Source organism: Lemur catta, chromosome 2 (genome assembly GCF_020740605.2).
Source record: "Lemur catta isolate mLemCat1 chromosome 2, mLemCat1.pri, whole genome shotgun sequence".
Lineage (NCBI taxonomy): Eukaryota > Metazoa > Chordata > Mammalia > Primates > Lemuridae > Lemur > Lemur catta.
The window spans coordinates 42,083,988-42,109,813 of NC_059129.1; the positions used below are offsets into that span (position 1 = coordinate 42,083,988).

General features: G+C 56.8%; 3 protein-coding genes across 12 annotated transcripts; 1 reads left to right on the forward strand and 2 right to left on the reverse strand.

Annotated features, from left to right (window-relative positions):
• Positions 1 to 7: 7 nt before the first annotated feature.
• SAPCD1 (suppressor APC domain containing 1) lies at positions 8 to 2,501 on the forward strand. Of its 7 annotated transcripts, none has more exons than XM_045541713.1 (5): positions 8 to 411; positions 662 to 802; positions 1,601 to 1,696; positions 1,777 to 1,890; positions 1,982 to 2,501. In XM_045541713.1, exons 1-5 carry the CDS (start codon positions 214 to 216, stop codon positions 2,075 to 2,077), a joined length of 645 nt encoding a protein of 214 aa, XP_045397669.1. In that variant the 5' UTR covers positions 8 to 213; the 3' UTR covers positions 2,078 to 2,501. The 7 variants fall into 7 exon arrangements, with proteins under 7 accessions (XP_045397669.1, XP_045397671.1, XP_045397673.1 ...); XM_045541715.1 differs by having other exon boundaries at positions 1,801 to 1,890; XM_045541717.1 differs by having other exon boundaries at positions 1,825 to 1,890.
• VWA7 (von Willebrand factor A domain containing 7) lies at positions 2,376 to 11,047 on the reverse strand. 2 transcript variants are annotated; one of them, XM_045541705.1, is made up of 17 exons: positions 10,646 to 11,047; positions 10,082 to 10,330; positions 9,478 to 9,759; positions 8,904 to 9,000; positions 8,224 to 8,334; positions 7,610 to 7,805; positions 7,335 to 7,504; positions 6,823 to 6,935; positions 6,474 to 6,590; positions 5,805 to 5,990; positions 4,838 to 4,970; positions 4,577 to 4,729; positions 4,373 to 4,465; positions 3,697 to 3,998; positions 3,482 to 3,621; positions 3,065 to 3,239; positions 2,376 to 2,952 (listed from the first exon to the last, which is right to left on the reverse strand). In XM_045541705.1, exons 2-17 carry the CDS (start codon positions 10,313 to 10,315, stop codon positions 2,779 to 2,781), a joined length of 2,676 nt encoding a protein of 891 aa, XP_045397661.1. In that variant the 5' UTR covers positions 10,316 to 10,330; positions 10,646 to 11,047; the 3' UTR covers positions 2,376 to 2,778. The 2 variants fall into 2 exon arrangements, with proteins under 2 accessions (XP_045397661.1, XP_045397662.1); XM_045541706.1 differs by lacking the exon at positions 10,646 to 11,047 and having other exon boundaries at positions 9,478 to 9,904; positions 10,082 to 10,107.
• A 22-nt stretch (positions 11,048 to 11,069) lies between these two features.
• On the reverse strand, positions 11,070 to 25,797 carry VARS1 (valyl-tRNA synthetase 1). 3 transcript variants are annotated; one of them, XM_045541703.1, is made up of 30 exons: positions 25,596 to 25,797; positions 24,886 to 25,302; positions 23,057 to 23,191; positions 22,830 to 22,968; positions 22,461 to 22,585; positions 22,288 to 22,372; positions 21,954 to 22,054; positions 21,694 to 21,821; positions 17,721 to 17,885; positions 17,398 to 17,479; positions 16,844 to 16,963; positions 16,647 to 16,755; positions 16,466 to 16,560; positions 16,157 to 16,247; positions 15,781 to 15,905; positions 15,592 to 15,695; positions 15,349 to 15,507; positions 15,168 to 15,258; positions 14,933 to 15,038; positions 14,773 to 14,843; positions 14,566 to 14,691; positions 14,153 to 14,257; positions 14,002 to 14,070; positions 13,840 to 13,918; positions 13,609 to 13,736; positions 13,170 to 13,325; positions 12,791 to 12,997; positions 12,605 to 12,716; positions 12,163 to 12,488; positions 11,070 to 11,214 (listed from the first exon to the last, which is right to left on the reverse strand). In XM_045541703.1, the coding sequence occupies exons 2-30, from the start codon at positions 25,270 to 25,272 to the stop codon at positions 11,146 to 11,148; spliced, it is 3,795 nt and encodes a 1,264-aa protein (XP_045397659.1). In that variant the 5' UTR covers positions 25,273 to 25,302; positions 25,596 to 25,797; the 3' UTR covers positions 11,070 to 11,145. The 3 variants fall into 3 exon arrangements, with proteins under 3 accessions (XP_045397659.1, XP_045397657.1, XP_045397660.1); XM_045541701.1 differs by having other exon boundaries at positions 22,288 to 22,375; XM_045541704.1 differs by lacking the exons at positions 23,057 to 23,191; positions 24,886 to 25,302; positions 25,596 to 25,797 and having other exon boundaries at positions 22,820 to 22,911.
• Positions 25,798 to 25,826: the final 29 nt, after the last annotated feature.

The window sequence follows — 25,826 nt, forward strand, 5'->3', positions numbered from 1 at the left end:
GCCTCCTTAAAAATACAGGGACACTGCTGTAGGGAGACCCTCAGATTCTACCCAAGGGGACTTCATGAGAACAAACCACTTAGGCCCTACAGAAACAGATTGGAGGGAAGACACAGGGGCCCAAGGGAGATGGTCTCTCTCCACAAGTAGGAACACCCCAGCCTCAGACACACACAGCAAGAAGGGGCCAGGGAGACTGCAAGACAAGGCAGGATGGGTGCAAGGCAGGGGTGGAGGGGGAGGGACCAGCTTGGGTTACACCAGTGGGAGTGGCTCCACCCTTCCCAGCTCAGAGCCATGGGGAGCCGAGGTCCTGGTGGGCTGCCTCTGGTGCAGGCTCCATACACAGTTCTGCTGCTGCCGCTGGGGACAAGCCGCCAAGACCCAGGGGCCCAGAGCTTCTTCCTCTGGGTGAGTATTACCCCAACAAGAGGTCCCAGAGGAAGCCCCTCTACCTAGATCTGCCCCTTATATTTCCACTCAACTTGAGGACCCACAAAGTCTTCCTGCCTGCTCCCCCTTGCCCTCCCGGTCCTCAGTGGCCAGTCTGGGCTCACACTCAGTGACCAGACAGTGAACCCAACCAGGGGTGGAAAGAAAGGGCCATGACCCAGAGCCCTGCTGTGGCACAGAGTCAGCTTCTGCTGCTTGTCTTTCCCAGCTGCAGAGGATGCAGGCTCTGGAGAGAGAACAGGATGCCCTGTGGCAGGGGCTGGAGCTGCTAGAGCATGGCCAGGCCTGGTTTGGAGACCGTCTGAGGGAGGCACAGCAACAGCAGCTGCATCTGGGGGCCCTTGGTGAGGTATGGGGCTGCCCCTCTGTGTGAATGGGGAGCAGGGGAGGGAGAGCAGAGCATGTGAGGACACAGCCTGAGACCACTCTGGAGAGGGGAGAGTTAATGGGCAGGGATCATGAATTGGAGGCAGCATCATAATGACAAGATGCCACCAAGCATTATGTTGATGTTCATTGTTGGTGCTGGTGAGGCTGGTCTGCATTCCATTCAGAGGGATTGGATTTGGATCACTCCATAGAGATGAGGGCGTGGCCTGGATTACTCCAATGGAGCAGGGATGGACAGGGAGGATCCATATAGAATAGGGAAAGGGGGAATTGTGCTGTCTGAGGGGGATGGAGAAACTGACATGTTAAAGAGATGGAGCGGAGGCTGGGTGGTGGCTCAAGCCTGTAATCCTAGCACTCTGGGAGCTTGAGGCGGGAGGATCGCTTGAGTTCAAGACCAGCCTGAACAAGAGAGAGACCTCGTCTCTACTAAAAATAGAAAAAATTAGCCAAGCATGGTGGGGTACACCTAGAGTCCCAGCTACTCGGGAGGCTGAGGCAGGAGGATCACTTAAGCCCAGGAGTTTGAGGTTGCTGTGAGCTACAATGCTACCACTGCACTCTAGCCTGGGTGACAGAGTGAGGCTCTCTCAAATAGATAGACAGATAGAGATGGAGGGGAGAGTACTGGATTTCCCACCTGCCTGGGATGGTATTGGATGAGGGGATGCAGATGAGGAGAAGGTGGTGACAGAAAAAGAGTGGCAGGTGGACATCAGGTTTTCACCATGTTGTCAGCCTCCAACTCCTCCTTTAGAATTTTCTAACAGATTCACACCCAGAGCCTGGTGGCCCCCAGTTAGCCCAGATTCAAAAGGTGAACATCTGTTTGCAGAATCTGATTCAGGGGAAGGTGAGTTTATTGCCTTCAGCTTAGACTTTTGGGAAGTGGGACTATTGAGGGGAGTGTTGGGGTCAGCACTAGTTTAACAGAAAACACAGCGAATCTCCCCTCAGTTCTCCCCATGTCCACTGAACAAGGCCAGTTCCTGTGCCTCGCAGGATTGGAAGGAAAGGCTATGGAAGCAGAATGTGTGGCAGCAACAGGTAAACTGTAAGGGATGTGCGGGGAGGGCAGAAGCCTCCACCCCACAGGGTAGGGAGAGGCCCAGATGCCTAGTTCATTTCTCTCCTCCAGGAGTTGTCAAGGCAACAGAAAGGAGTCACCCAGCCAAAGAGGGAGATGGCTAAGCTGGGCTGCCCCAAGGAACGAAGGGGTCCTACCCGTGTCTAAACCCTCTTTTCACTCCCCTTAGTCTGGTGAAGGAGCAGGCTGAGTCAAGACCCCCAGCCTCCTTGTTCTGCTTCTTAACTCAGCAGCTAAGTGGCTCCAGCTAGTGGGTCAATGAAGTTCAAACTTGGTGTCAACTTTCTCCTGTGGTTCTGAAAACTTCTGTTTCATCTTCTTGGTGTGCCATGCCCTCTCTCTGCCCTATATGATGTGTCAAAATGATCTGTCTTTGAAATCCCTCTGGGTAGAAGACATGTTTATTGAAACTGTTCTTTAGGCTTAAATATAAAAATAAAACAGAAACTTTTCCAGAATTTAATACAAAAACAATCTATAAATAACATTTTCTGGTATCTTCCTACCCGACTCCCAATGCTTGTCTCCTCCCCAGATATCTTCCCCTCTACCTGAGCCTGGGAGAGCATGAATAGTTAGTGGAATAAAGGTGCTACAGAGAAACTGAAAGTAACTTTTTCCAAAACTTCCTTTGGTTTGTTTCCCATAGGATTAGGGAAAATGCACTGTGGAAAAATCCTCTACCCTCTATCCCCATCTCGCAGTTTTTAAGAAAGAGAAGGGACAAGTGCATGAGAAGGAACATCTCTCCAGCTGGGAGAGATAAAGCCCAAGGCCCCTGTGACCTTTTTACCAATGGGTCCAATTGAAAATAGTGCTGGAGACCCATCCCCCTAGGGGCTGTTGTGTCACCAGGATGCCAAGCCTAGCAGGAGCAGCCCCCCTCCAACTGTGCTCCATAAGGGGTTGCCAGCCATCCCCCCACCAGCCCTGCCCTGAGTCACCAAAGTGAAGGGGCAAAAGACAGGAGTGGGCATGGTGAGGACAGGGCCAGAGGAGTGGGCAGGGGCAGCGAGCTGGTCCTAGGGGAAAGAGGGAGAGAAGTCAGGGTGTGCTGGGGCTGTACCCAAATTAAGCCTACACCGCCCTCCCTCTGCCCTGCCCACCCTGCCACGGAAAGTGGGGGGACCTCACCTGCAGGGCTGGGGCCAGCACCAAGAGCCGGAGGAAAGCATGGGTCGGGGGCACTGGGCTGGCTTCTTGACCCACCGCAGTCACAGTCACCATCACTACCGAGTCCGGGGCGGCTGAGTCCGGGACCTCCAGCCACAAGCGGCCCCAAGCGGACTCATTCTGTCCCAGGCGAACTCTGGAAAGTGGTCCCAGGCGTCCGGCTGAAGTCTGGCTGAAGTCTCAGGCAACCGGTGGCCGAGAGCCAGGGGCGGAGCCAAGGGCGGGGGCGGGGAGGCGAGCACTCGGAGGGCCAATAGGAAGGGTTCAGGGGCGGGGCTTGGGGTGGAGAGCGTGGGCCGGAGTATCCAAGCCAGATGGGCGGCGCCGGGAGAACCGAAAAGGTGTGGCCAGAGGGAGCTGGAGGGTTCGGGGGCCTACCTGGACAGGTTGGAGGTGAGGGCGAAGCTGGGGTTCGCAGACATCGTAAGGTCAAGATCCTGAGGGGCCGAGAAGCTGGCGATGCGGAGGCTGAGCGGGACCTTGCTGCCCGGGGTCAAGAAACCTGGGGGGCCGCTGAGCTGTGGAGAAGGGCCGGTCAGGGCAGGACCCCAGCTCTACTCCAGCCTCAGCCGCACCTCCCCCTTGCGTCTCACCTCCAGAAGGACGGGGACCACAGTGCAAGGCTGAGGGGCTGCCCTGTGCAGACGCCGCCCCCCTCCGTCCTGCCCAAGCAGCTCCAGGGAGAAGGGCCCAAGGGTGGACAGCAGCGTGGGCGGCAGCGAAGCCGCGAGGAGTCCTCGCTCTGGGGGTCCCACGGGCTCCAAAGGCACCCGGCCTAGTTCAGCGCCCTCCAGGACCCCTCGAAGGATGACGTGGGAGAAATGCGGCCAAGGATCCCCAGAGTTGCCTCTGGATCCCAACCCTGTCACTTCTACCAGCAGCTGGGTCTGGACACCTGGGACAGAGGAAGGGAGGGGAACACGGTGGTCTGCGTGAGATTCAGAGACATGGGGGGAAAAAAGAATGAATGGCTTTCGGAGTAGGGCTTACATCTGGGGACAAGGATGGGGAAAGGGGTTCCTGAGGGGTGTTGGTGGGGAGCACCAGAAGGGGGCCCAGGGTGCACGAAATGTTCTGTATCTTGAACTGGCAGTGGTTACATGGGTGTGTTATATGAAATGCACCAAGCAGTGTACTTAAGTTTAGTGTACTTTACTATAAGTAAATTATAACTCAATAAAAAGGGCATATATACACATGCATATATGTATGTATACATATACATAAAACTAATGAGCTGGGGTGGGGAGGGTTAGGGAATGGACGTACCTGCAACTGGCTGAGTCAGGGGGTAGAGGCCAGGGTGGGGTCCATCCTCCATGGGGATCCCAAAGTGGAAGAGGAAGTCCAGGGAGGTCTGTGCTGGGAGAGATCAAAGGCAGTCAGAGACTTTCCCCAAAGGAATGTGACTCATGCTGCTCTCAGAGGCCTGCAGTCTCCCCTGCCCCTTCCCAGGAATACCTCCCTCCTTACCTTGCACTCTTACCCTGGGGGTACCCTCAGCTGTAACCTGGATCTCCCAGGTTCCTGTCTGTGGGGGGTCATTCATGGTCACCATCCAGAACTGCCCAAAGTGGTGAGTGTGACCTAGAGGACCCACACCTTCCTCCTGGCCCTGGGAGATCCCTGGAGTCAGGGCAAGAGATTGTCATGTGAAACGATTCCTTTCCCTTAGTACGCCCCCCAATTGTCCATCCCCCATTCTTCCCTCTGCCTTGACACGTAGGGAGGTACCTGCAGGGTTCTTGATCCAGAAGCTGCTGATGTCCCCGTGGATCCGGACTGTGACTTTCTGGAGCAGCCCATCCACACTGAACACAAGTGGCCTCCCAGACACCACAACAGGAGGGTCCAGCGGAAGAGTCACCTTGGGGGATGGGCGGGATCCAAAAATGAAGGAAAAGATAAGGTATGGGCCAGGCGCGGTGGCTCATGCCTGTAATCCTAGCTCTCTGGGAGGCCGAGGCGGGCGGATCCTTTCAGCTCAGGAGTTCGAGACCAGCCTGAGCAAGAATGAGGACCCATCTCCACTAAAAATAGAAAGAAGTTAGCTGGACAACTAAAAGTATATAGAAAAATTAGCCGGGCATGGTGGTGCATGCCTGTAGTCCCAGCTACTCGGGAGGCTGAGGCAGGAGGATCGCTTGAGCTCAGGAGTTTGAGGTTGCTGTGAGCTAGGTTGACGCCACGGCACTCACTCTAGCCCGGGCAACAGAGCAAGACTCTGTCTCAAAAAAAAAAAAAAAAAAGATAAGGTATGGAATGAGGTGGGAACAAAGACAGGAGAAAGGCAGAGACAGAAAGAAACCAACGCACATATGGAGAAGGGACACCAGCAAGAGAGGGGCCCAGGGCCAGGGACGGAGTTTTATGGTCAACGACAAAGCTGGAGGCAAGGGATTCGGGATGAGGCAATCACTTCTTGTCCCCCCTTAAAAGATGGCAGGACTTTCTGTGGCAGCCCTGAGGGCAGAATACTGGAGGCCAAGGTGGGGGAGGGCTTTACTAATATGGCAGGACAATGTGGAAGGTGGGTAGCCATGGATCTCAGAGGGAGAGCAGCTTCCTTTCCCACCCCTGTGACTGGAATAGCAACACAGCAGTGGGAACCATTCCCCCTTCTCTGACAAGAAGAGACACAGTGTTACCACCCTTTAGCTCTGAACTGAGGGCACCGGCCCCTGTGGCCCCATGTACTCACCAGGGCAGCCATGCTCTCCCCAACAATGGCTGCCACGTCCCGAATGTGCTGGTCTTTGGTGAAGATCACCTCTCCGCCTGAGGCCAGGGCCACTGCTTCATATGGCTCAAAACGCAGAGGGGACAAGACCTCTCGCCGAGCTCGGGCCTGAACCCTCGATGGGTCTTCAGTCACCAGGAATGTTACCTATGGCCAGAAGAGGGCCCAGTGCTTGGGGTGTCTGAGTGCCATCTACTGTTAAAATGAGAATCCCAGTGCTCAAGCTTTCTTCAGAGCTTATGATTAGCAATAAGTTCTCTCTGTTTACCCTCTGGCTGCTACAGCAGGGTCTCCCAGTGACACAACCCCTGGTCTTCAGTTAGCCATTGGTCACCCCCTTTTAACTGTCAATATTTCACAGTGGATTTCTGGCAACTAGATCTCCAGCTCTTCAAATGGTTTATGGGGCAGGTCCAAATATAAATGCAGCATCACTAAGGGTAGGGCCTCCCACGTGCGAGTGTTGTTAAGGGTATGAGAAAATGTCATGTTCATTGTCTACTTCTTCCATCGCGCGCCAAGGCTGGTTGGGCCACCAGAGCGTGGTGTGACCCGTGTTACAAGATTGTCGTCACAGGGTCTCCCACATCCCTGGGTGGCTAACACTGTGTCTCCCACAGCCATGCTCACCCTGCAGCGCCGCTCCTGAGTCAGGGATTCCACCTGGCTGGTGAGAAAGGCATCCTTGGGGGAGGCGTCCGTGAATACAAAGATGTCTGAGAATGGAGGTGTGTGCAGCAGGGCCAGCTGGCGGAGAGGGAAAGTGCCACTGTTAAAAGTGGCAATGGCAGGGGAATGGGTAGAGCCGGGGGACAGAGCAGAAAGGAATATGGCCCTGGAACCCTGAAGTGAAGCTAGTGAAACTATTAAATAGGTTCTAAAGGCAGAGGGGGCAGAACGGAAGGCGAGGAGCCCTAGGAAGGATCGCGCTCCCCCTAGCGGAGACCTGGGGGATAAGCGGGGAAGGGAGGCGCCAGACCTGCAGGGCAGACAGGCACATCTCAGGCTCGTCTCCGCCCCCCAAGGCGTGGATCTCATTGAGTTGTCGCCAGAAGCTGTCAGGGTCACTGGCTGTAAAGACTGGGCCGAACCCTGGGGAGGGGAAAGGAGGTTGAGATGAGTGAGGAAAGCGCTCTCCTCATTCCTCCCCAGGGCCACCTCCCCCGCCGAGAGGCCTACTGTGCTCCTGCGGTGGACAAGTAGTTTTTATTTTTGAAAGGCAAGCATGAAATTGAGGTTTATTGAGGAGAGGAAGACAGGATCATAGAGCAAGAGCCAGATATAGGTTTACAGAGTGTGACAGATACACCACAGAGGACAACTGGACCCACTGTCGCGGGTATCCATCCAGAAGAGGCTCACTCAGGACCACAGGAAGTGCCCCAGTTTTGTTTAGGAAGTGGAGTCACAAGGCCCGCTTCCTCATCAGAGGCCTTCATCCCCTGCCCTGGACTTCCCTTCCCTCTGCTGTCCTGGCCAGACCGCAGTCACCTGGGTCATGGAAAGGCACCAGGACATAGTGGGCAGGCTCCATGGGGCTGCCGCGCCGCTGCTCCACGATGCGGCGAGCCTGGATTTTGGCAGCGTTGATCTCCTCACCCATACTGCCTGTGGTGTCCAGGACGAAGCTCAGGCTGGAGGCTGGGGTGATGTCCAGCAGCCTGGGGAGCAGGCCAGAGGCGCAGTGAAGGGTCTGCGCGTCCGTCCCCAGCGCCGGGTTTCTCAGCTCCCCCAGGAGCACCCACTCATCTCCAGAGGCCGCTCACCTGGAGAAACCCCTGTCTCCCAGGCGGCTTCGCAGCAGGCTGAAGGCCTGGATGGAGGCCAGAAGGGCCAGTTTTGCAGCCTGGAGGTGCAGCATGTGGTGGGGGGAGAAGCCTGGGGATGTGCTATCCTTGTTGATGCCTCCCCGGGGCGGCTGGGAGCTGCTCCGGTCAAAACGGCCCCCGTGGCTACATTTCCCTGGGATGGGGACAGGGGTCTGGAGAGCGGGAGGCCAAAAGCCCACTGCCTCTTACGCAACAGAGGCCCTTTCTGACCTGGCCTGTCCCTGTCACCCCTCGGCAAAGGATCAGCAGAAAATGATGACACTGTATGGAGGGCAGTCATCACAGCACGTGGTGGATCCCTGATCCGCCAGCCAGGCCCCAAAGCTGCCCGCAGCAGCGGAGAAATCCTATCAGCTGAGCCAGAAGCTGCCCCCACCCTGGCGCCCAGGCCCCTCAGCGGGCCTTCCTCCGCCCGCCCTGTTCCCGACATCCTCTCCCTCTAGGAAGCGGTGCCCCGGGAAATGGACACGGCCTACAGGACTGAGGTCCTGCGCAGGATCGAAGGCAGTGACTTTCTCCCCTTCCTTCTGGGAAGCTTTCCTGCCTGGTACCTGGAGGTTTGGGGGGATGAGTTCCAAAGTAGCCGGAAGTGAGCCGCGTGAAGCCCAGCCAATTCCCGGGGCAGCTCAACCCCTCGCAATCGGAGCAAGTAGCGTCGCCCACTGGGGAGAGAGGGCAGGTGGCTGGAACCCAAGACCCTGCTACCCTGGCCTTTGTCCCTGTCCACCCAGACTTCTTCAGCTTTTCCTCCCCGCTGGGACAGGGGGAGAGCCTGCGGGCTCCCTGGCAAGCTTTCTGAACCAAAACCTAGGATTCGTGGGCTGGTGGTGACACTGAATATTTGTGTCTGGGACTGGGCTAGAAAACCAGGAAAGCTGGGGCCCAGTCCTACGGGGACTGTGGACAGGATGCGAACCCATAATGGACAGGGGCAGCTTCTGGTCCTAGTTTGGTCGGGAGGATGAGGGGACTGAGAGAAGGCCCGTGTGAGCCAGTGGGGGCAGGAAGCCGCATGAAAGACTGGAGTGAGGTCTGGGGACCTGGTCCTGCTGCTCTCCCCTGTGTGACCTTGGGGAAGCCACTTCACTGACCGGGCCTTTGGTTGGACTGGGGGACCTCACAGTCCTTGCAGAGATAACCTATGTGACCTCAGAATGTGACACGGTGGGGCTGGGTGGACTGAAGAGGTGGATCTGCGGGCTCCACCCCACCACTGGGGTCGTGGCCGTACCTTGTGCCAGGCTCTGGAGCTCCAGCCTGGGCCAGAGGAGGTGAGGGTGTGGCTGCTGCTCCCCCAGTTCCACCCAGTTGCTGTGACTGTAGAAATCCTGGTCCCAGGACAGGAGAGGGACAGGCACTAGTCTGACTGTTCTCACCATCTCCTGCCCTGATGTGCCTCCAAGTTCCCCACCCAGAAAGTCTCCTCCCAGCCCCGCTGCTCCTGCCAGACACCCCACGTCCCCTCTGCTGCCCTCTGCCCTGCCTCAAGCAGAGCTTTGCCAAGTGGGAACGTCCCAGCATCTGCCCACCTCACTCAGCGTCTAACCGAAGGCCTCTCAGCAGCTGCACGGCCCTGCACCAAGTACTGCTCCCCTCCTCTCCCCTCTCTCCAGCCAAAGCACCCTCCTTGCTGTTCCCACAGGAAGCACTGCAGGGTGGAGGTGGGGAGCGGGGAGGGGACATAGCCTCGAGGCCCTGGCAAGCAGCAGTCCCTCTCAGAGGAGGGGGCACGATTAAGGCTTCCATCCCAGACAGGAGACCAGAGGTGAAGGCCTCTCTAACCATTGCCCCAACTCTGTTGTCACCTGCAAGGCATGAAGCGCAGCCCCTAGGCGCTGGCGGGCCAGGCTGTGGTCAAGGGCTCTGGCTGCCACCAGGGTCTCCCGCAGAGCCCCCACCAGGCGTGTGCGCCCCTGGCGCAGTCGCTCGGCATCAAAGTGCAGGTCGGGGTCGTTCCTGGAAGTTGGCAGGAAGTCCTGGGCTGCATTGGCACGAGACACCTCGCCTAAGGCTGCTCGGAAGCGCCGAGAAGGAGACCCAGGTCCAAAGTAGGCGGCAAAGAGGTCGTCGGCAAGGAGGGTCCTGCCCTGGAGAGAATGGTGGGGACAAGGGCTCCAGGGAAGCCCCTTGGATGGGACCCTTGCCGGCATCATCTCAGCAACTGCACTGGAGGCTGCGCGTGGGCAGAACCGAGGTGCTGAGCCCTGCCAGGGAGGGCAGTCCTGGCCCTGTCTAAGGGGGGACTGCTGAGCTCAGAGCCAGGACCACCCAGTACTGCTGCTGCAGGGGTGGGGGTGGCGAGCAGGTGGGGCAGTTGGGTACCCCTTCTCTCGGCAACCAGAGCCCTCAAGGAGGTCCCAGGGAATTGGGGAACCTGGCAGGGAAGTGACGAGACCCAGGGATGCTCACCAGGAAGTCCTCGAGACGCAGGAGGGGCCGGCCCGGGGGTGGCTGCTCCAGGAAGAGCTGCAGGGTGACGTTGAGCGCGGCCTCCTCAGTCAGGTCCTGGTGGGTGATGGAGCCAGGGGCAGCCAGCAGGCTCCAGATGTTGGGGAAGAAGGCAGATGTGGGGTGCAGCAGCAGCTGCAGCAGAAGCAGCGCTGAGGGGCCCAGCAGGGGTGGGGGCACGTCTGCGCAGAGCATGGCTGAGGCATGGACCTGGGGGACAGAAGGCCGTCAAGGGAGGAAGCAGCAGTGACTGCAGGGCAGGCCCGGCTCCGCTGTCCCCATGGGCACCTGCTTTGCCTCAAACACCTTGTCTGCTCCGGCCCGGCTTCCCTGCCCTGGCTGTCACCCAGACAACCCGGGGCCCTTATCAGGCCAATAGGGACATGCACCTGCCAGGAGTGGGGTCCAAGGCTCCTCCCCCAGGGTCCTCTTCCCAGCCCCAGGCCGAGTCCCCAGCCCTGCCGCAGGGACACCTGACCCCCACCCCGCCCAAGTCTAAGTCTCTCCTCTCAGGCCTCTCCCTACCTGGTTGCTGGGTCTCCTGGGCAGGGCTGGCCCAGGCGTGGCGTCACAGGGCACTTAGGTCAGAGTTATAATTAACCGGGACTCAATGGAGGGGGAGGGAGGCCCCAGCACTGTGGGGCCAGGACAGGCAACCCCTGGCCCCTCTGCTCAGGCCTGTCCAAGGCCACAGGCAGCAACCGGTGCCAGGGCGGACCTCCCTCGACCGCAGTGCGGAGTTGAGAGCTGGGGAGGAAGGCAGCAGGCAGCATGACTCAGGCCTGGCACGGTGCCAGGGACAGATCCAGACAGACACCCCCCTCTGCATCCCAGGACCAGGGCCTCGCTCCCTGCCTGCAGCCCCCACACTGCTCACACGGGCAGCTCCAAGGACTCAGGAACCCAGCCCTCTGCCCCCTCCCCCTCCCCACTGCGGACACAGACACGATTCTGTGGCAAAATATTTTATTGTTGCCATCCCCATGGTGGACTGCCGGGGGCTGTGAGGCCTGAAGTTGGGTGGATCACAGCATCTTCTGAAACAGGGCGATGGCCTCGTCCACCTTCCTGAGCTCTGCTTCCGTCTGCTGGAGCTGGAATGGGGGGCGGGGGGCCAGGGCTGGTGGTGAGGACCCAGGCCCAAGCGAGGAGACCCTCAAACACCCAGGATGGCAAAGTTGGAAAGATGAGTGAGGTCCATGAGAAGGGAGGAGTTTGGGGGCATGTGTGCGTGGCTGGCCCCGCACCCCCTAATTCTCACCAGCCTTCCCACCAGCAACACCCCCTCTTTTCCACCATGACCAAGCCTCTTGGGTCTTGCTTTTCCCACAGAGTGGTCAGTCCCTAAGGACAAGGGCCTCAATTTCATTGTAAGAATGTACAAGAAAAAAACAAAAAACAAAAATTAAAAAAGAAGGGGCCTCAGAGCCCACGTGCCTGCCCCGTGCCCGACCTGGGCAGGAGAGCGCAGACCCCGGGCAAGCCACTCAGCCTTCCTGTGTAAAATGAAGATGGCGCAACTCGAGGGCTACTGGGGGAACCACGTCCACTCCAGGCTCTGGCTCTGGGCCTCCATGCCTGTGTTTCCCTGCGTCTATGCAGTTCACCCCACTGCTCCTCCCTGGAGGAAGCCAGGAGGCTGGGGGCCTGCCGGGCAGGGGACATGAGGAGGCGAGCTCGGTCTTCCAGGGCCAGCCCGGTGGGCTGGGGAGGGGCGCTAGGCCCAGGGCTCCTGACTGTCACGTGCATTTCCATGTTCCGAGCAGCTGGGTGGGGTACGAGGGGTCTGGCTGGGAGGCAGGATGCCTGGGTCTAGGTCAGCTTCTGTCTCCAACCTGTCCTGTGAGCCTGGGCTGTGTCCCCACCCCTGGCTATTCCAATGTCGGGGGCCTGAGGGGAGGGCATTGCACGGTCCCTGCTCGAGGGGCCTGGGCTCCGTGCTCCCCTGTGGACACGCCAGGGCTCAGTACAGGGTCCAACTTCCAGACCAGGGTTTTGATGGAGGGGCAAATGGTGTGGGAAATGCCCCTCGCACCACACACCTTGGCTTCGTCTGCCTCCTGGACTTCGAGGGGCACCTTGACAGGGTAGCCGGAGGCGGCGCGGCGTTCCCGCAGACGCTGGGCCTGCCGCTGCGCCTCAGCCCGCTTGGCCTGCAGCTTGCCCAGCTCCCGGGCCGGGTCCACCAGTCCCTGCAGCTGCAGGTGGATGGAGCAGCGGTCAGAGGCCAGGGCCACAGCGCAGCCCTGTGGCGCGGGAGCCCCCAGGGCCAGGACAGCCACCACACCCGCGCTGGCCAGCGCCTGCACGTAGCCCGACACAGCCGATGCCAGGACACCTGTGGCCTCGTCAGCCACTTCCAGGAAACCTGCCGGGTACGGAGGAAGGTGAGGCCTGGGCCCAAAGAGGTAGGAGGCTAGGCAACCACAGCCGGATTCTGGGCCTGGGGACAGCGGGACGGGGACGTGGGGGCCTGAGGCTCACAGTCGGGCCGGATCCGGGTGAGGTTGTAGTCGGCACGCAGGGAGCGAATGGCTCGAGTGATGCTTAGTGCCAGCTCAAGGGCGGCTTCCGCCTCAGGGTCCTTCCAGGAGCACTGTGGGGCGGAGGACAGGGTGAGGGGGCCTGGGAGGGCAGGCCAGAGTGCCCCCTCCAGCCCGTGCCCCATACCTCCGAGGGCTCCGGGTAGGGGGTAACGCAGAGGCTCGGGGGAGCCTGTGGCGTCCTCCGAGGCAGCCTCTGGAATAGCTCCTCCGTCACGAAGGGCATGAAGGGTGACAGCAGCCGCAAGCCAACATCCAGGCAGGTGTAGAGGGTCTGGCGGGCACACTCGGCCGCCACCTGGTCCACCCCGTTCAGTACAGGTTTCAGGCACTCCTAGAGCACAGAGGCACAGGGCTCAGGGCTGGAGGTCTAGCCTCAAGCCCTCTGTGAGCCCGTGAGGACCAGGAAGGGATGGGTTGGCTCAGGGCTCATGGCCATCCCCGGCAAAACTGGGCCCAGGGCTCCGCCATCCTCCCCCGGACCCCTCCTCTCGCCTGCTTCTCACCAAGTAGACGTCACAGAGCTCATAGAGCCAGAAGCTGTACTGGGCAGTGGTGACGGCTGGGAAGTCGTAGGCCTGGAAACCGTGGTTGCTGAGCCGCACGGCCTCGGTCAGCCGGCTGAGGATCCAGCGGTCCGCCAGGCTCTCGCCGCCTCCAGGCTGGGGAGAAGGCGCATCAGCCAGCGGGCCCTGCGCACGGCCAGGAACCGTGGGCGAGTTCGCGCCAGCAGTCTGATGGGGTCCAAAGCAACCGAGCATGTGCCCTGGATCAGGGCACGAGGGACAGGCCCCCAGCCACCTCGGGGAGGACCCCAGTGCCCTGGGCTTTCCCTGTAACCATGTGTCTCTGTGTCTGTCTGTCCTTCCAGCTACATGGAGGCCCTACAGGGCAGGGGAGCAAACTGCGTGGGTGCTGCCAACCTTGCCGCCCAGCAGGCCTTACCCTGGAGGTGGGTGAGGGCACGAAACCCTTCCCAAGGCCACGCAGGGCAAACTTGGTGGCATTCCAGAGCTTGTTGCAGAAGTGGCGGTAACCCAATATCCGGTTCACATCCAGGTTGATGTCACGACCTGGGTGGGGAGTGAAGCGCACCATTGTGGCTCTCAGCCCACGCCCGCCAGAGGCCAGGGCAGAGGACAGGGATGGGCCTCAGGGGAGGTTTGGGGGCCATACCCTGGGACGTGTAGGCGCACAGCCCAAACCGGAGAGCATCGGTGCCACACTCAGGAATCCCCGCCGGGAAGTCTGCCTTCTGCAGGGAGGAGGCAGAGCGGAATGTCCTCAGCCAGCCCCCCGCCCTTCCCCTCACACTCCATCCAGGCCCACCCTCCGTACCTGCCCTTCTTTGGCCTTCTCCACCTCCCTGGGATCCAGGTTGCTGTTCAGTAACTGGTCGTGGAGGCCCTGAGGGTGGAGGTGGGAGTGGTCAGGTGGCCACGGCCATGGCCCCACAGCCCTTCCCGGCTGGCCTAGCGACCGGCCCCACCTGCAGGGAGACTCCGAAGATGACGTCCAGGGGGTCGATGACGTTGCCTAGAGACTTGCTCATCTTCCGGCCGTGAGCGTCCCGCACGATGGCATGGAGGTAGACCTGCAGGGCATGTTGGGGAGGCCAGGGGCTGAGTCCCCTCCCTCCCTGGCCTCGGTGCCCCTCAACCAGGGCCCCACATCCGGCCTACCCCACCTCAGGCCCCACCCAGTGTCCACACCAGCCCGTTCGGCCCCTTTATGTGAATCAGAAGCGCTCCCCCCTCCGGGAAGACAAAGCCCCGGGCCAGGGCTCGGGAGTCACCGAGTGGAGCTGGCCTGCCCGCAGCCGGCCACAGGCCGCCCGTCGCCCACCCGTGCTGAGCCCGAGCTGCAGCGGGGCGGGCGAGGGGGCCTGGGCTCTGTCCGCACCTCTCTGAAGGGCAGCCTGCCGGTGAGCTTCAGGCCGAGCATGACCATCCGGGCCACCCAGAAGAAGAGGATGTCGTGGCCTGTCTCCAGCAGTGTCCCCGGGTAGAACACGCTCAGGTCTTCTGACTGCGGGCAGACCGGGTGTGAAGGAGAGCCTAGCAGCCACCTTCAAGGCCTCCACCCCACCGCCCAGGCCCCAGAACACACCTGGTTGGGCCAGCCCAAAATAGAGAAGGGGAAGAGGCCGGAGGAGAACCAGGTGTCCAGTACGTCCTCATCTGAGGGAGGCCAAAGGTCAGAGGTTAGAGAGGGTGGAGCAAAGAAGAAAGCCCCAGCTCTGGCCCCCCATGCCCAGGCCCCGCCTTGCCTTGCTGGAGACCGATCCTGTCAGGGGACACTCCAAACTCCTTGGCTGCCTTCTCCCGGGCCTCCGCCTTGCTGCGTCCGCTCACCCAGTACCGCTCGTCAGGGTCCTGCCACGGTAGCGCGGACACCGAGCGGCGCCTCGCCTCCGCCTTGCCCTGCCCCTCCCCCCACCAAGGGCCCAGTAACCCCAAAGCTCCCCGAGATGTCCCAGTATCCAGCTCTGGCCCTGTCCTCACCTCCCCAGGGGGTACCGCTGGGTCGTCCACGGTGACAAAGTAGGCTGGGATGCGATGGCCCCACCACAGCTGCCGGGAAATGCACCAGTCCCTGCAAATGTGGGGGTGGTGGTCACGGAGGGCCTGGAGGTGCCCCGGCCTGTGCCCTGTGCAGCCCCTAGCCCAGGCCCCTGCTACGCACCGGATGTTGTCCATCCAGGCATGCCACGTCCGTCGGTGGGCCTCAGGCAAGATGCAGAGGTCGCCCCGAGTGACAGCAGCGCTGGCGGCCTGGGCCATCTCCCCACAGCGCACGTACCACTGTGGCCGCAGCAGAGGCTCCACCACGTCCTTAGACCGGCTGGGGGACACGGGGGGTGGGGAGGTCAGGTGGTGAACACCTTGAGGAGCACCCTCGCCTCGCCACCCTCCCTGGCCCCCTCACTTGCATAGCGGCACCACCATGGGGTTGTCCTTGATGCCACGAAACAGTCCCTGATCTTTCAGTGCTGCCAGCACCACCTTCCTGGCCTCAAACCTGGGCAAGCCCTGGGTAGGAAAGAGGCCTCGTCATGGCGATGCCTAGGGGCCCCCCATCTCCCCGACCCGGGGCCCCACACCCGGCCTGCCTCACCAGGAAGGGTGGGGGCACGTTGACAAGGGCCCCACGGGCGTCCATGATGCTCACGGCCTCCAGCCCGTGCCGCTGCCCAACCTCATAGTCATTCTGGTCGTGTGCCGGGGTGATCTTCACCGCACCTGGGTGTACATGGGGTGTCGGGTCACGAGGGACTTGCAGAGTTCCTCCCCACACTCACCTCTTTTGCTGAAGGACGCGGCTACAGACCACCTTGGCCCCACTTCCCTGATACGGTCCCCTGAGAACCAGCCCAAGTCCTGCCTATTTGGCTAAAGCTTATTTTCTTTCTCTCTGAGAGTGAAGATAGATGGCCGGGGTGTGCTGTGCCCTGCAGTCCCCTGCTGTCCCCAGGGGCCTGCCCCGTGCTCACCTGTGCCGAACTCCATGTCCACAAATTCATCAAAGACAATGGGGAGGCTCCGAGACAGGAACGGGTGGGCCACGCTCCTCCCCTTCAGGTTCTGGGGGCGCAGGGAGATGTCAGAAATGTGCGAAGTCCAGGGTCCTGACTGACCCAACATCAAACTCCCCCAAACGGTCCCAACGCCTCCACCCTCAGAGCTGGGAAAGGAGCTGGAAGACGAGTTTCTACCCAATTTCCTCTCCTCAGGCAGTGGCCTCAGACCCTACCCAGCCCCAGCCCCATGAGTGGGGCCCTTCCGGCCAGCACTCTCCTCACCTGGTATCTGGGATCTTTGGGGTGCACAGCTATAGCCACATCTCCCAGCATTGTCTCGATCCGAGTCGTTGCCACCACGACCTCCTCGTCGCTGTCTGGGGTGACAGAAGGCCTTGTGGTCTCAGCCCTGGCCCCTCCCTGTCCCCTACCCAGCCCAGGATCTGTGTGCCCCGGCTCCCACCTGAGCCTTGGACCTTGTAGGCAAAGGACACAAGGACCCCAAACTCCACCTTCTCCTTGTAGCCAGGCACAGAGAGCAGAGTGCGACCTGTCAGCTCCTTCTTGTCCACCTGTAAGATGGGCACTTAGAGAGGTGGCCCAGGGGCCAGGGCTGGGGGCAGAATGGAGATGGAGACAGGCCGGGTGTGGGGGGCACACCTCAATGTCAGAAATGGCGGAGTTGAGGGTGCAGGACCAGTTGACGAGGCGGGTACTGCGGTAGATGACGCCTTCTTCGTGAAGCCGGACAAAAGCCTCCGTCACGGCCGCGGAGAGTTTCTGGGGTGAGCAGGGGAAATGAGAGAGGGGCCTTGGTGCCCGGGGCCCAGGCAGACACCCGAGGCAGCAGGCTCCCGTGAGGCCTGTTCTGTCCAGAGTCCCACCGGCCAGCACACAGACCCCTTTGAGGGGAGAAGTACTTTCCTTGAGGTGAAGGGGGGACTATGGGAACACAGGGGCAGGCAACAAGCCTTGTGATGCTGGACATGGCAGGGAAGTTGCTCGGCTGGGGACAGGTGCTGACGCAGAGAATCTTGGGAGTTCAGGCCCCACGGGAGGGATGTGCAGGCGCCAGAGGGGGGCTGGGGAACACACAGGGCCATGGCATGGGCTGAGAAGTGCAGGTGAGCCCTCAGCGGTGTCCTACGGGTAGGCTCAGCTCCTGGGAAAGAGCCTCCCCATCCTGCCCCAGCCCCAAGACCCCTCCTACGCACAGGGTCCATAGTGAAACAGGCTCGATCCCAGTCCAAGGAGCTGCCAAGCTTCTTTAACTGGTGATAAATCCGGTCACCTTTCCTGGAAGTGGACAGACAGGCCGGGGTCGGCACTCAGGCCTGGGCTGGAGGGGGACGTTGGGCGGGTGATGGGCAGCGTGGGCATCATTCAGCCCTCCAAAATGGACCCAGGCCTGTAGCCAGCTGCCACTCTGCCTCTGTGAGTGGGGTCCGAGCCTATGGCTAGGGGTGGCTGGTGACAGAGGTCTTTTCTGGACGGGATGGGGGCAGGGCTGCAGTACCCAGGGATGCTGCACACTCACTCCTCCTTCCACTTCCAGACCTCCTGTAGAAAGGCCTCTCGGCCCAGCTGGTGCCGGCTCAGCCCCTGCTCGCGCCACAGTTTCTTCTCCACCACCACCTGGGTGGCGATGCCCGCATGGTCACAGCCAGGGTTCCACAGGGTGGTCTCCCCACGCATGCGGTGCCTGCGGGAGGCGTAGGGAGGACAGAGGGTGAGCGGGCTGGCGGAGCCCGGCACCAAAGGAAGCAGAGGCTTCGGCAGGGAGTCAAGGGACTCTCTGGAAAGAAGCCAGGTAGGTGGAGCCGGAAACTGTTGATTCTAAAACTAGTCGAGGAGAGAAGATTTGCAAGAAGAGTCAAGGCAGTCTAGAAAAAGAACAAAGAGGAGACTCTTGTCCAGCTGCATAGCAAAACATGAGAAAGTTAGGATTGTTAAAAAAAGTTACTACACGAGAACATAGTAACAGATTAGGAGGACAAAACAGTATCTAGAAACAAACCCAAGCAAATTTAGTATTTGTGAAATGTGCCATCACATATCAGTAGGGTAAGGATAAACTATTCATTTCATTTGTTTGGAACAACTAGCTTATTATTTGGAAAAAATCTCCCTACTTCCCAATATTCACAAAAGGAAATTCTAGACAAATTAAAGAATTCAACATAAGAAAACAAAATTGTAAGAAAAGCATTAGAAAATGATATCATTTCTCAAAAATAAAAAATAAGAAAATAACATAAGTAAACATGTTTATAATTTTGAGGCAGGAAAAACCTTTTGTAACAAGACACAAAGAACAACATCGGGAAACTGACTAGATCCAAAGGTGAAACCTTGGAACAATAAAACCTCTAAGTAAGGTTAAAAGACAAGTCCTAGACCACTTTGGAGAAAATGATTGGGAACTAGTAATGCCTTAGGAAATTAATCTGGAGATGAACTAGAGAGACGGAGATAATATTATCTTTTTTTGTGACCTTTTAGAATCACTAGGCAAACTAAAAGGCGAGAAAAGGAAATTACTATAAAAACACAGTGACATTGTATCGCTACATTATTTTAAATGACTCGTAACACTATGCATATTCATTACTTTATAGGTCTGTTTATCCTACTATGTTCAGATCTCAAGGACAGAGACTGTAGCAACTCTATTCCCTTGAAGACAACAGATACTCAGGAAATGTTGCTTATACACCACAGAGGACAGAAACATATTTTATGAACTCCATGATGCTGTTAGGTATTACTATTAGAGAAGTGAGGCATAAGAAATCTTATTAAGAAATGAAGATCAAACTGTTTCACGAAAAGTATCTTTTGGGGCTCAGATAAACTTAGCAAAAAATACATCAGTAAAATGTCATACACATTTGCAGAAAATTCTCTGATTGAAAAAGAAAAAAGGAAACATATGGAGCACGGGTATGGTGGCTTACACTTATAATCCTAGCTCTCTGGGAGGCCAAGGAGGGAAGATCGCTTGAGTTCAGGAGTTCAAGACCAGCCTGAGTAAGAGTGAGACCCTGTCTCTACTAAAAATAGAAAAAATTAGCCAGGTGTGGTCGTGCGCACCTGTAGTCCCAGCTACTCGGGAGGCTGAGGCAGGAGAATTGCTTGAGCCCAGGAGTTTGAGGTTGCTGTGAGCTAGGCTGTCACCATGGCACTCTAGCCCAGGCAACAGAGCAAGACTCTGTTTTAAAAAAAGGAAAGAAAGAAAAAAGGAAATAATATATACAACTCACTGTCATTTCACTTTTTATTCTAAAACATTGATGTAAATCCATTCAATTAAAGTAATCAGAATTTCCAACATTTTATTTTACCATATTCATTAGAAAAAATGTTTCTACCTTAAGACTTTTATAAGAAGTGTTAATTCTGTTCTCAGGTAAACAACTTGACTATTATATGTTACGTGTAGTTAATACCACTGTTATTCTAGCTCTCAGTTTGCGAAATGCTAAACATGGTATTCCCAGTGCCCAAAACACAGCTGGCACAGTCACGTCCAGTAAATATTTTTTGATCAAATTAATTTAGTAAGTAAGACACAGGAAAAAATTCTCAAAAAAAAATTTTTTTTTTGAGACAGAGTCTCGCTCTGTTGCTGGGCTAGACCGTCGTGGCATCAAGCTCATAGCAACCTCAAACTCCTGGGCTTAAGCAATCCTGCCTCAGCCTCCCGAGTAGCTGGGACTACAGGCATGCGCCACCATGCCCAGCTAAGTTTTTTCTATATATATTTTTAGCTGTCCACATCATTTCTTTCTATTTTTAGTAGAGATGGGGTCTCACTCTTGCTCAGGCTGGTCTCGAACTCCTGACCTCGAGCGATCCTCCCGCCTCGGCCTCCCAGAGTGCTAGGATTACAGGCGTGAGCCACCGCACGCGGCCTAAAATACATTTTAAGGAAATGTGTCTCCACTGGGTGTGGTAGCTCATGCTTATAATCCCAACACTTTGGCAGGATTGCTTGAGGCCAGGAATTAGAGATCAGCCTGGGCAACACAGTGAGACTCTATCTCTACAAAAAAATTAAAAATTAGCCAGGCATGGTACGCCTGTAGTCCCAGAAACTGGGGAGGCTGAAACAGAAGGATCATTTGAGCCCAGAAGTTCAAGGCTGCAGTGAGCTATGATGATGCCACTGTACTCCAGCCTGGGTGATAGAGCGAGACTCTGTCTCTTAAAAAAAAAAAAGTTAAAAAAAAATCTGTCACCTAAAATATTAGACCTTGTAGTTGTTACTAATTAAAACATTAACGGTGAAAAGAAAGCAAAACAAGAGAAACATATACAATAATAGGAGAACTACCATACAATAACAATACAATGAGAACATTTACAACATTTGTAACAAAAAAACAATACCAAGGGTAGGTAAAGAATTCTCTAACAAACCAATTAAAAATGAAAAACAGTAAAGAATCAACTAAGTGGGCAAAATGGGCAAAAGATAGGCACAGTCAATTCACATCAGGGGAAATCTGACTGGCCAGGAAACATATGAGAAGAGGCAGAGCCTCAATAGTAATCAAAGAAACACATAGTGAAATAAGAGAAGTACCATTTTTTTGCCCATCGGATTGGCAACATGAAGACCAATAAAGCCCAGGGTTAGCAAGGATGGGGAGATGAATGTCCTCACGCGCAATTCGTGGAGGTAGAGAACAGCAGAGCAGGCCTAGAGAGCAACTTGGCAGCTTCTGGCTATACTTAGTATACGCGTGCCCCTGCCCACCTGGCAGTTTCACTTCCTAGTAGCTACACCAGAGAGATCCTTCCACACACACTTCAGCACGGACGTACAGGGATGTGCCTTCCAGCAAGGTTTCCACAGAAAAGAATTAGAAACAACCATTAATAAAAAAGTGACTCCACTATGGTATACCCACACTATAGAATACCATGGAGCAATTAAAAAGAAAGAAGTCAGTCTGTACACAAAGACAACGAAAGACCTCCAAAACAAACTGTTAAGCGTAAGAAGGAAGCTGTGGTACAAGATGTTTGGTGTGAACCCTTTATGATAGAAAATAGAATAAAAAGGAAAACTATAAATTTCTGTGGGTACATAGACATGTAAGTAAACAGATAGGAAAGGTCTGGAAAGACACATCAAAGTGATAACAATGGCTAAATCTTGGGAGGAGTAGGTGGGGGGTTCAGAGAGACTTAAAACTTTAAATTTCTCACAAGAATATATTCACATATTTCTAGTTAAATTCAAAATAAAGTCATTTTTTGTAGAAAGAGAAATGAGAGAAGAGAGTCTGCAAGTGGGGGTGCTGGGTGGGATTATGTGACTAGGAGAGAACGCTAAATGATTAGGTGGGAATGACAGAAACAGAGAAAGATAAAGTGTAGCACCACTAGGGGGCAGAGCTGAGGGCCAAGCCAGAAGGAAGGAGGCTGGAGGGCAGGGTCGGGGAAGAGAAGGGCCCAGAGAGGAAAGAAGGAAGCAGGCCGAGTTGCAGACAGGAGCTCACCATCGAGTCAGGGAGTCCTGGATGGCGTTGGTGAGCGCGTGGCCCAGGTGCAGGGAGCCTGTCACGTTGGGGGGTGGGATGCACATCATGAAGACACCTCGGGGATTTGGTGCTGACACATTAGGACGCTGATGGTGGAGAAGGATGGCACGCGCTAAGGCCTCGTGTCACCTCTCCCAGCCCCGTCCCAGGCAATGTTTCCTTCAGCCCTGCCCTTTCCCCTCACCCCACCCCCGGGCCAGGCAGCAGTGCCCACTTACCCCATACTCTGGCTTGAAGAAGCCCTGCTGCTCCCACCAAGGGTACCAAGCAGCCTCCACATACTGAGGGCTGTAGGAGTCGGGCATGGTGCCACTGACATCTGGGGGAGAGGAGGGCAGGGCTCAGCACCGAGGCTGGGAACAGCTAAGAAGAGGACAGGCCAGCAGAGAAGGATCAGGGGCCCTGCGGCTCACATCACAAGACAGGCATTGGAGGGCCTGGGGGACTCTGCAAACTCTCACCAAGCAAAGTGGTGGGAGCAAGAACAGAGCAAGAAGGGGTGAAAACTTGGAAGGAACAGCTGAAGGGTAGGCCCCTTCCCCCTCCTAGTACCTTTCTTTTCCCCAAGTGGGGTTGGGAGGTCATAGGTAATGACCCCAGGATCCCGTTTTTCCCTCTTCTCTGCTTTTGGTTTCTTCTGCTTGGGAGGGAAGAGATATAGGCCCAGACATTAGCCACCCCACCATGGCATCAACCTTCCTTCCAGCTCCACCCTAGCCTCTCACCTCCCCTGGAGGTGGATGTTGCTGTTGGATCTTCTGTTTCTGTTGGTATTTCTCTAACTTCTCCCGTTTCTTTGCCTCTTTCTTAAGCTGAGCAGCTGTCTTTGGGGGTGCAGGGACGTCAGAGCCTGGACAGAGGCACAGAAATTCAGACTCAGCCTGCTGGGGACCCCTCTGTGAATGGTGCTAGCAGGTTTCAGATGGGCTATTTCAGTTGCCCAAGGGCTCACCCAGGCTGTCCTCCCAACCTTACCCTCCCCTCCCGCAGGCCACTGCCCCAGTGATTCTGCCATTCTTATGAGAAGAAAGAAAGTGAGTTGTATGGGAGGCCCCACGGGAGCCCCCATCCTCCCACTCCTTACCCTTCCTAACCTGACTGTCGAGAGAGAGGCCTGGCCCCTGAGAATAGAACCACTTCTCCTAGTACAGCCCGGAACTCTGGCTGTCGGACACACGTGAGAAACCAGCGAGTCACATTACCCCAGATCTGGCGGGCAGGTGGGTCGAGGACCTGGGATGGGAAAGAAACGATGACCCTCAGTCACTCTACAGTGAGGTCTGAGGGGAGCACTCTTCTTCCCCAGGCCCCGGTGACTCACATATCGGAAAGGCAGCAGCAAGGCTGTGACAGCCGCCAGGTCAGCCAGAGTGGGGGCCTCCCCGGCTAGGTAGGTGTGCAGCCGAAGCCACTCCTCCAAGGGGCTCAGGGCCCTGCCCAGGGCCCCCAGCACAGCCTGGCAGGAAGGGGAAGGGTATGAGACAAGGCTTGACCCACCTCAATCCCCACCCTCGCCTCCAACCCCACCCAACCCATTTGGCCTCCCTCCACTCCTACTGCCACACATCACCACCTCTGAGGCCAGATTCTTCACTCCAATGGCCATAATAAAAATACTTCTGATTCACGAAATAAATCCCCACTGAACACTTATTATGTGTCAGATGCAATATATTGAGCACAGAGCAACACAGTAATGCCAGGTCCAGAGCATCAACAAGTGTCTATTCAGCACCTCTCTAAGGAATGAGACAGGCTGGGCACGGTGGCTCGAGCCTGTAATCCTAGCGCTCTGGGAGGCTGAGGTGGGAGGATTGCTCGAGCTCAGGAGTTCGAGACCAGCTCTGAGCAAGAGCAAGACCCCATCTCTACTAAAAATAGAAAGAAATGATCTGGACAGCTAAAATTATATATATAGAAAAAATTAGCCGGGCATGGTGGCACATGCCTGTAGTCCCAGCTACTCGGGAGGCTGAGGCAGGAGGATCGCTTAAGCCCAGGAGTTTGAGGTTGCTGTGAGCTAGGCTGATGCCACGGCACTCTAGCCTGGGCAACAGAGTGAGACGCTGTCTCAAAAATAAATAAATAAATAAATAAATAAGGAATGAGACAACAGGAACAGAGCCTTGACCTGGAATAGTTTACATTCTAGTGGGGGAACAATAAATGAGCAAATACATAATACATTGCCCTATTTTCTGAACTCCTACAAAGGAAGATAAAGCAGGCTGAGGGGAATAGGAAATTCCAGGAGAGAGAGCCTATTTTTGATAGGGTAATCAGGATATGAAGGAGCAAGCCAGGGTCTGTCACACATTCATTCATTCATTCAGGAAATACTATGCACTCTGGGAGGCCGAGGCGGGTGGATCGCCCGAGGTCAGGAGTTCGAGACCAGCCTGAGCAATAGTGAGACCCCGTCTCTACTAAAAAATAGAAATTATCTGGCCAACTAAAAATATATATAGAAAAAATTAGCCGGGCATGGTGGTGCATGCCTGTAGTCCCAGCTACTCGGGAGGCTGGGGCAGTAGGATCGCTTAAGCCCAGGAGTTTGAGGTTGCTGTGAGCTAGGCTGATGCCACGGCACTCACTCTAGCCCAGGCAACAGAGCAAGACTCTGTCTCAAAAAAAAAAAAAAAAGAAATACTATGTATCCACCATATGCTCAACACTGTGCAAGGAGGCAGAGCTATGAGTACAATAGGCACAGCTCGACTCTAGAAGCACTTCCAGTTACAATCTAGTGGTGTTCTCTCTCACTGCCCTTCCTCATTGCATTCCTCCTGTATCTCCTCCCAGCAACTGTATCTCTTCCCTCACCCAGTCTTTCCCTGCAATTCAAATAATCTCTATTCTCATCAGTTTCAGACTCATCAAACTTTTACTCAGAGATAGACCATGTGCTCTGTGCAAATCTTTTAATCTCATTACTGAGTGAGGCAGGTATTACCTCAACTTGTGTGTTTATAGACTAGGAAGACCAAGGCTCAGAGAATTTAACAACTGTGCCCAACGTTACCATACCAGGTAGCAATCTGGGATTTGAGCACTCTTTTTCCACATGTGACAAGCTACCTTCCTGTCTCATTATCCATTCCAATCCTTGCTTCTTTCCTCTGAATGTCCCCTCTCCACCCCCGCTCTCACCTGGGGGTCTTGTGTGGAGCTTCGAAGTCCCAGGGCTGGCAGTGTGGCCCCACAAGCAGCTGGTATTAGCTCCGTGTCGGCGTAACTGACCCACTGTTGGACGAGGACAGCTGCCCGGCTACCCCCAGGACCCCCCAGGCCTGCTGGCCACAGCAGCTGGGCCACAGCCGTGGCCCCCCACAGCCAGAGTCCCCCCGGCCCCTGCTCCAGGGCTGGCAGGCGGGGTGGCGGAAAGGGAGTCCTGCTGGTCGGGGGCGGCTGGAGACAGATGCGGGGGGGGGCTCCTCCCCAACCGGGACCCTGCCCAGCCTCCCCATAGCGAGCGGCTATGAGGGCTCGGAGGCTGGGGAAGGCATCCGGGTGAGGGGAGACGTAGAGGACGGACATAGTTGAGGGGATCCGAACGAAGTGGAAAACCTAGGGAGGAGGAGACACGGGGAAGACTGAGGGACCCAGGGCGTCCTATATTTGAATAGACAGGGGCCCCTCTCGCCTGGGTCCTCCGCAGGCCCCCAAATCCCGAGGATTGAGGGTCTGAGGAAGCTATAGGACATGAGGACCCGGCTCTCAGAGTGGCAGTGACAGTGGGGAACACCTGGGAAGAGGGGGACGAGGGACTGCCCACGATCGCGGGGCCTCGGGGAGTGTGGGAGACTCGCGGGAGCGGGTCGGCGTCCGGCAGGATGCGGGTTCGAGCCGCGTTTACGTACTGGCGGGAGAGGATCAGACCGGGCCGGGACTCCACCTCACAGCCAGGCGCCGGCTGCGGCTGGACCGGCCGGACGGCCGGGGCGGAGGAGTCGGGCGGGTGGCGACGAGGGGCGGCTCTCCGGGTGACCCTAGCTCCTGGACACCGCCGCCCGGGAAGTCGCCGCCCACGTGTTCCCCCCTTTGTGACAGGGAGCGCTTCCGGGCCTGCGGGTCCTGGCGGGGGCGGCCGT

Coding starts and splice junctions, on each gene's coding strand:
- SAPCD1 (XM_045541711.1), top strand. CDS start 214: ATGGGTGCAAGGCAGGGGTGGAGGGGGAGGGACCAGCTTGGGTTACAC. Junction 412..661: donor CCCAGAGCTTCTTCCTCTGG/GTGAGTATTACC, acceptor TGTCTTTCCCAG/CTGCAGAGGATGCAGGCTCT. Junction 1,697..1,776: donor AGAATCTGATTCAGGGGAAG/GTGAGTTTATTG, acceptor CTAGTTTAACAG/AAAACACAGCGAATCTCCCC.
- VWA7 (XM_045541705.1), bottom strand. CDS start 10,315: ATGCTCTGCGCAGACGTGCCCCCACCCCTGCTGGGCCCCTCAGCGCTG. Junction 6,936..7,334: donor GGTGCCTTTCCATGACCCAG/GTGACTGCGGTC, acceptor TCCCCTCCCCAG/GGTTCGGCCCAGTCTTTACA. Junction 2,953..3,064: donor TGCTGGCCCCAGCCCTGCAG/GTGAGGTCCCCC, acceptor TCTTTCCCCTAG/GACCAGCTCGCTGCCCCTGC.
- VARS1 (XM_045541701.1), bottom strand. CDS start 25,272: ATGTCCGTCCTCTACGTCTCCCCTCACCCGGATGCCTTCCCCAGCCTC. Junction 17,480..17,720: donor GTCTGGAAGTGGAAGGAGGA/GTGAGTGTGCAG, acceptor GTCCACTTCCAG/GAAAGGTGACCGGATTTATC. Junction 14,258..14,565: donor GCAGGCTGCCCTTCAGAGAG/GTGCGGACAGAG, acceptor CATGCCCTGCAG/GTCTACCTCCATGCCATCGT.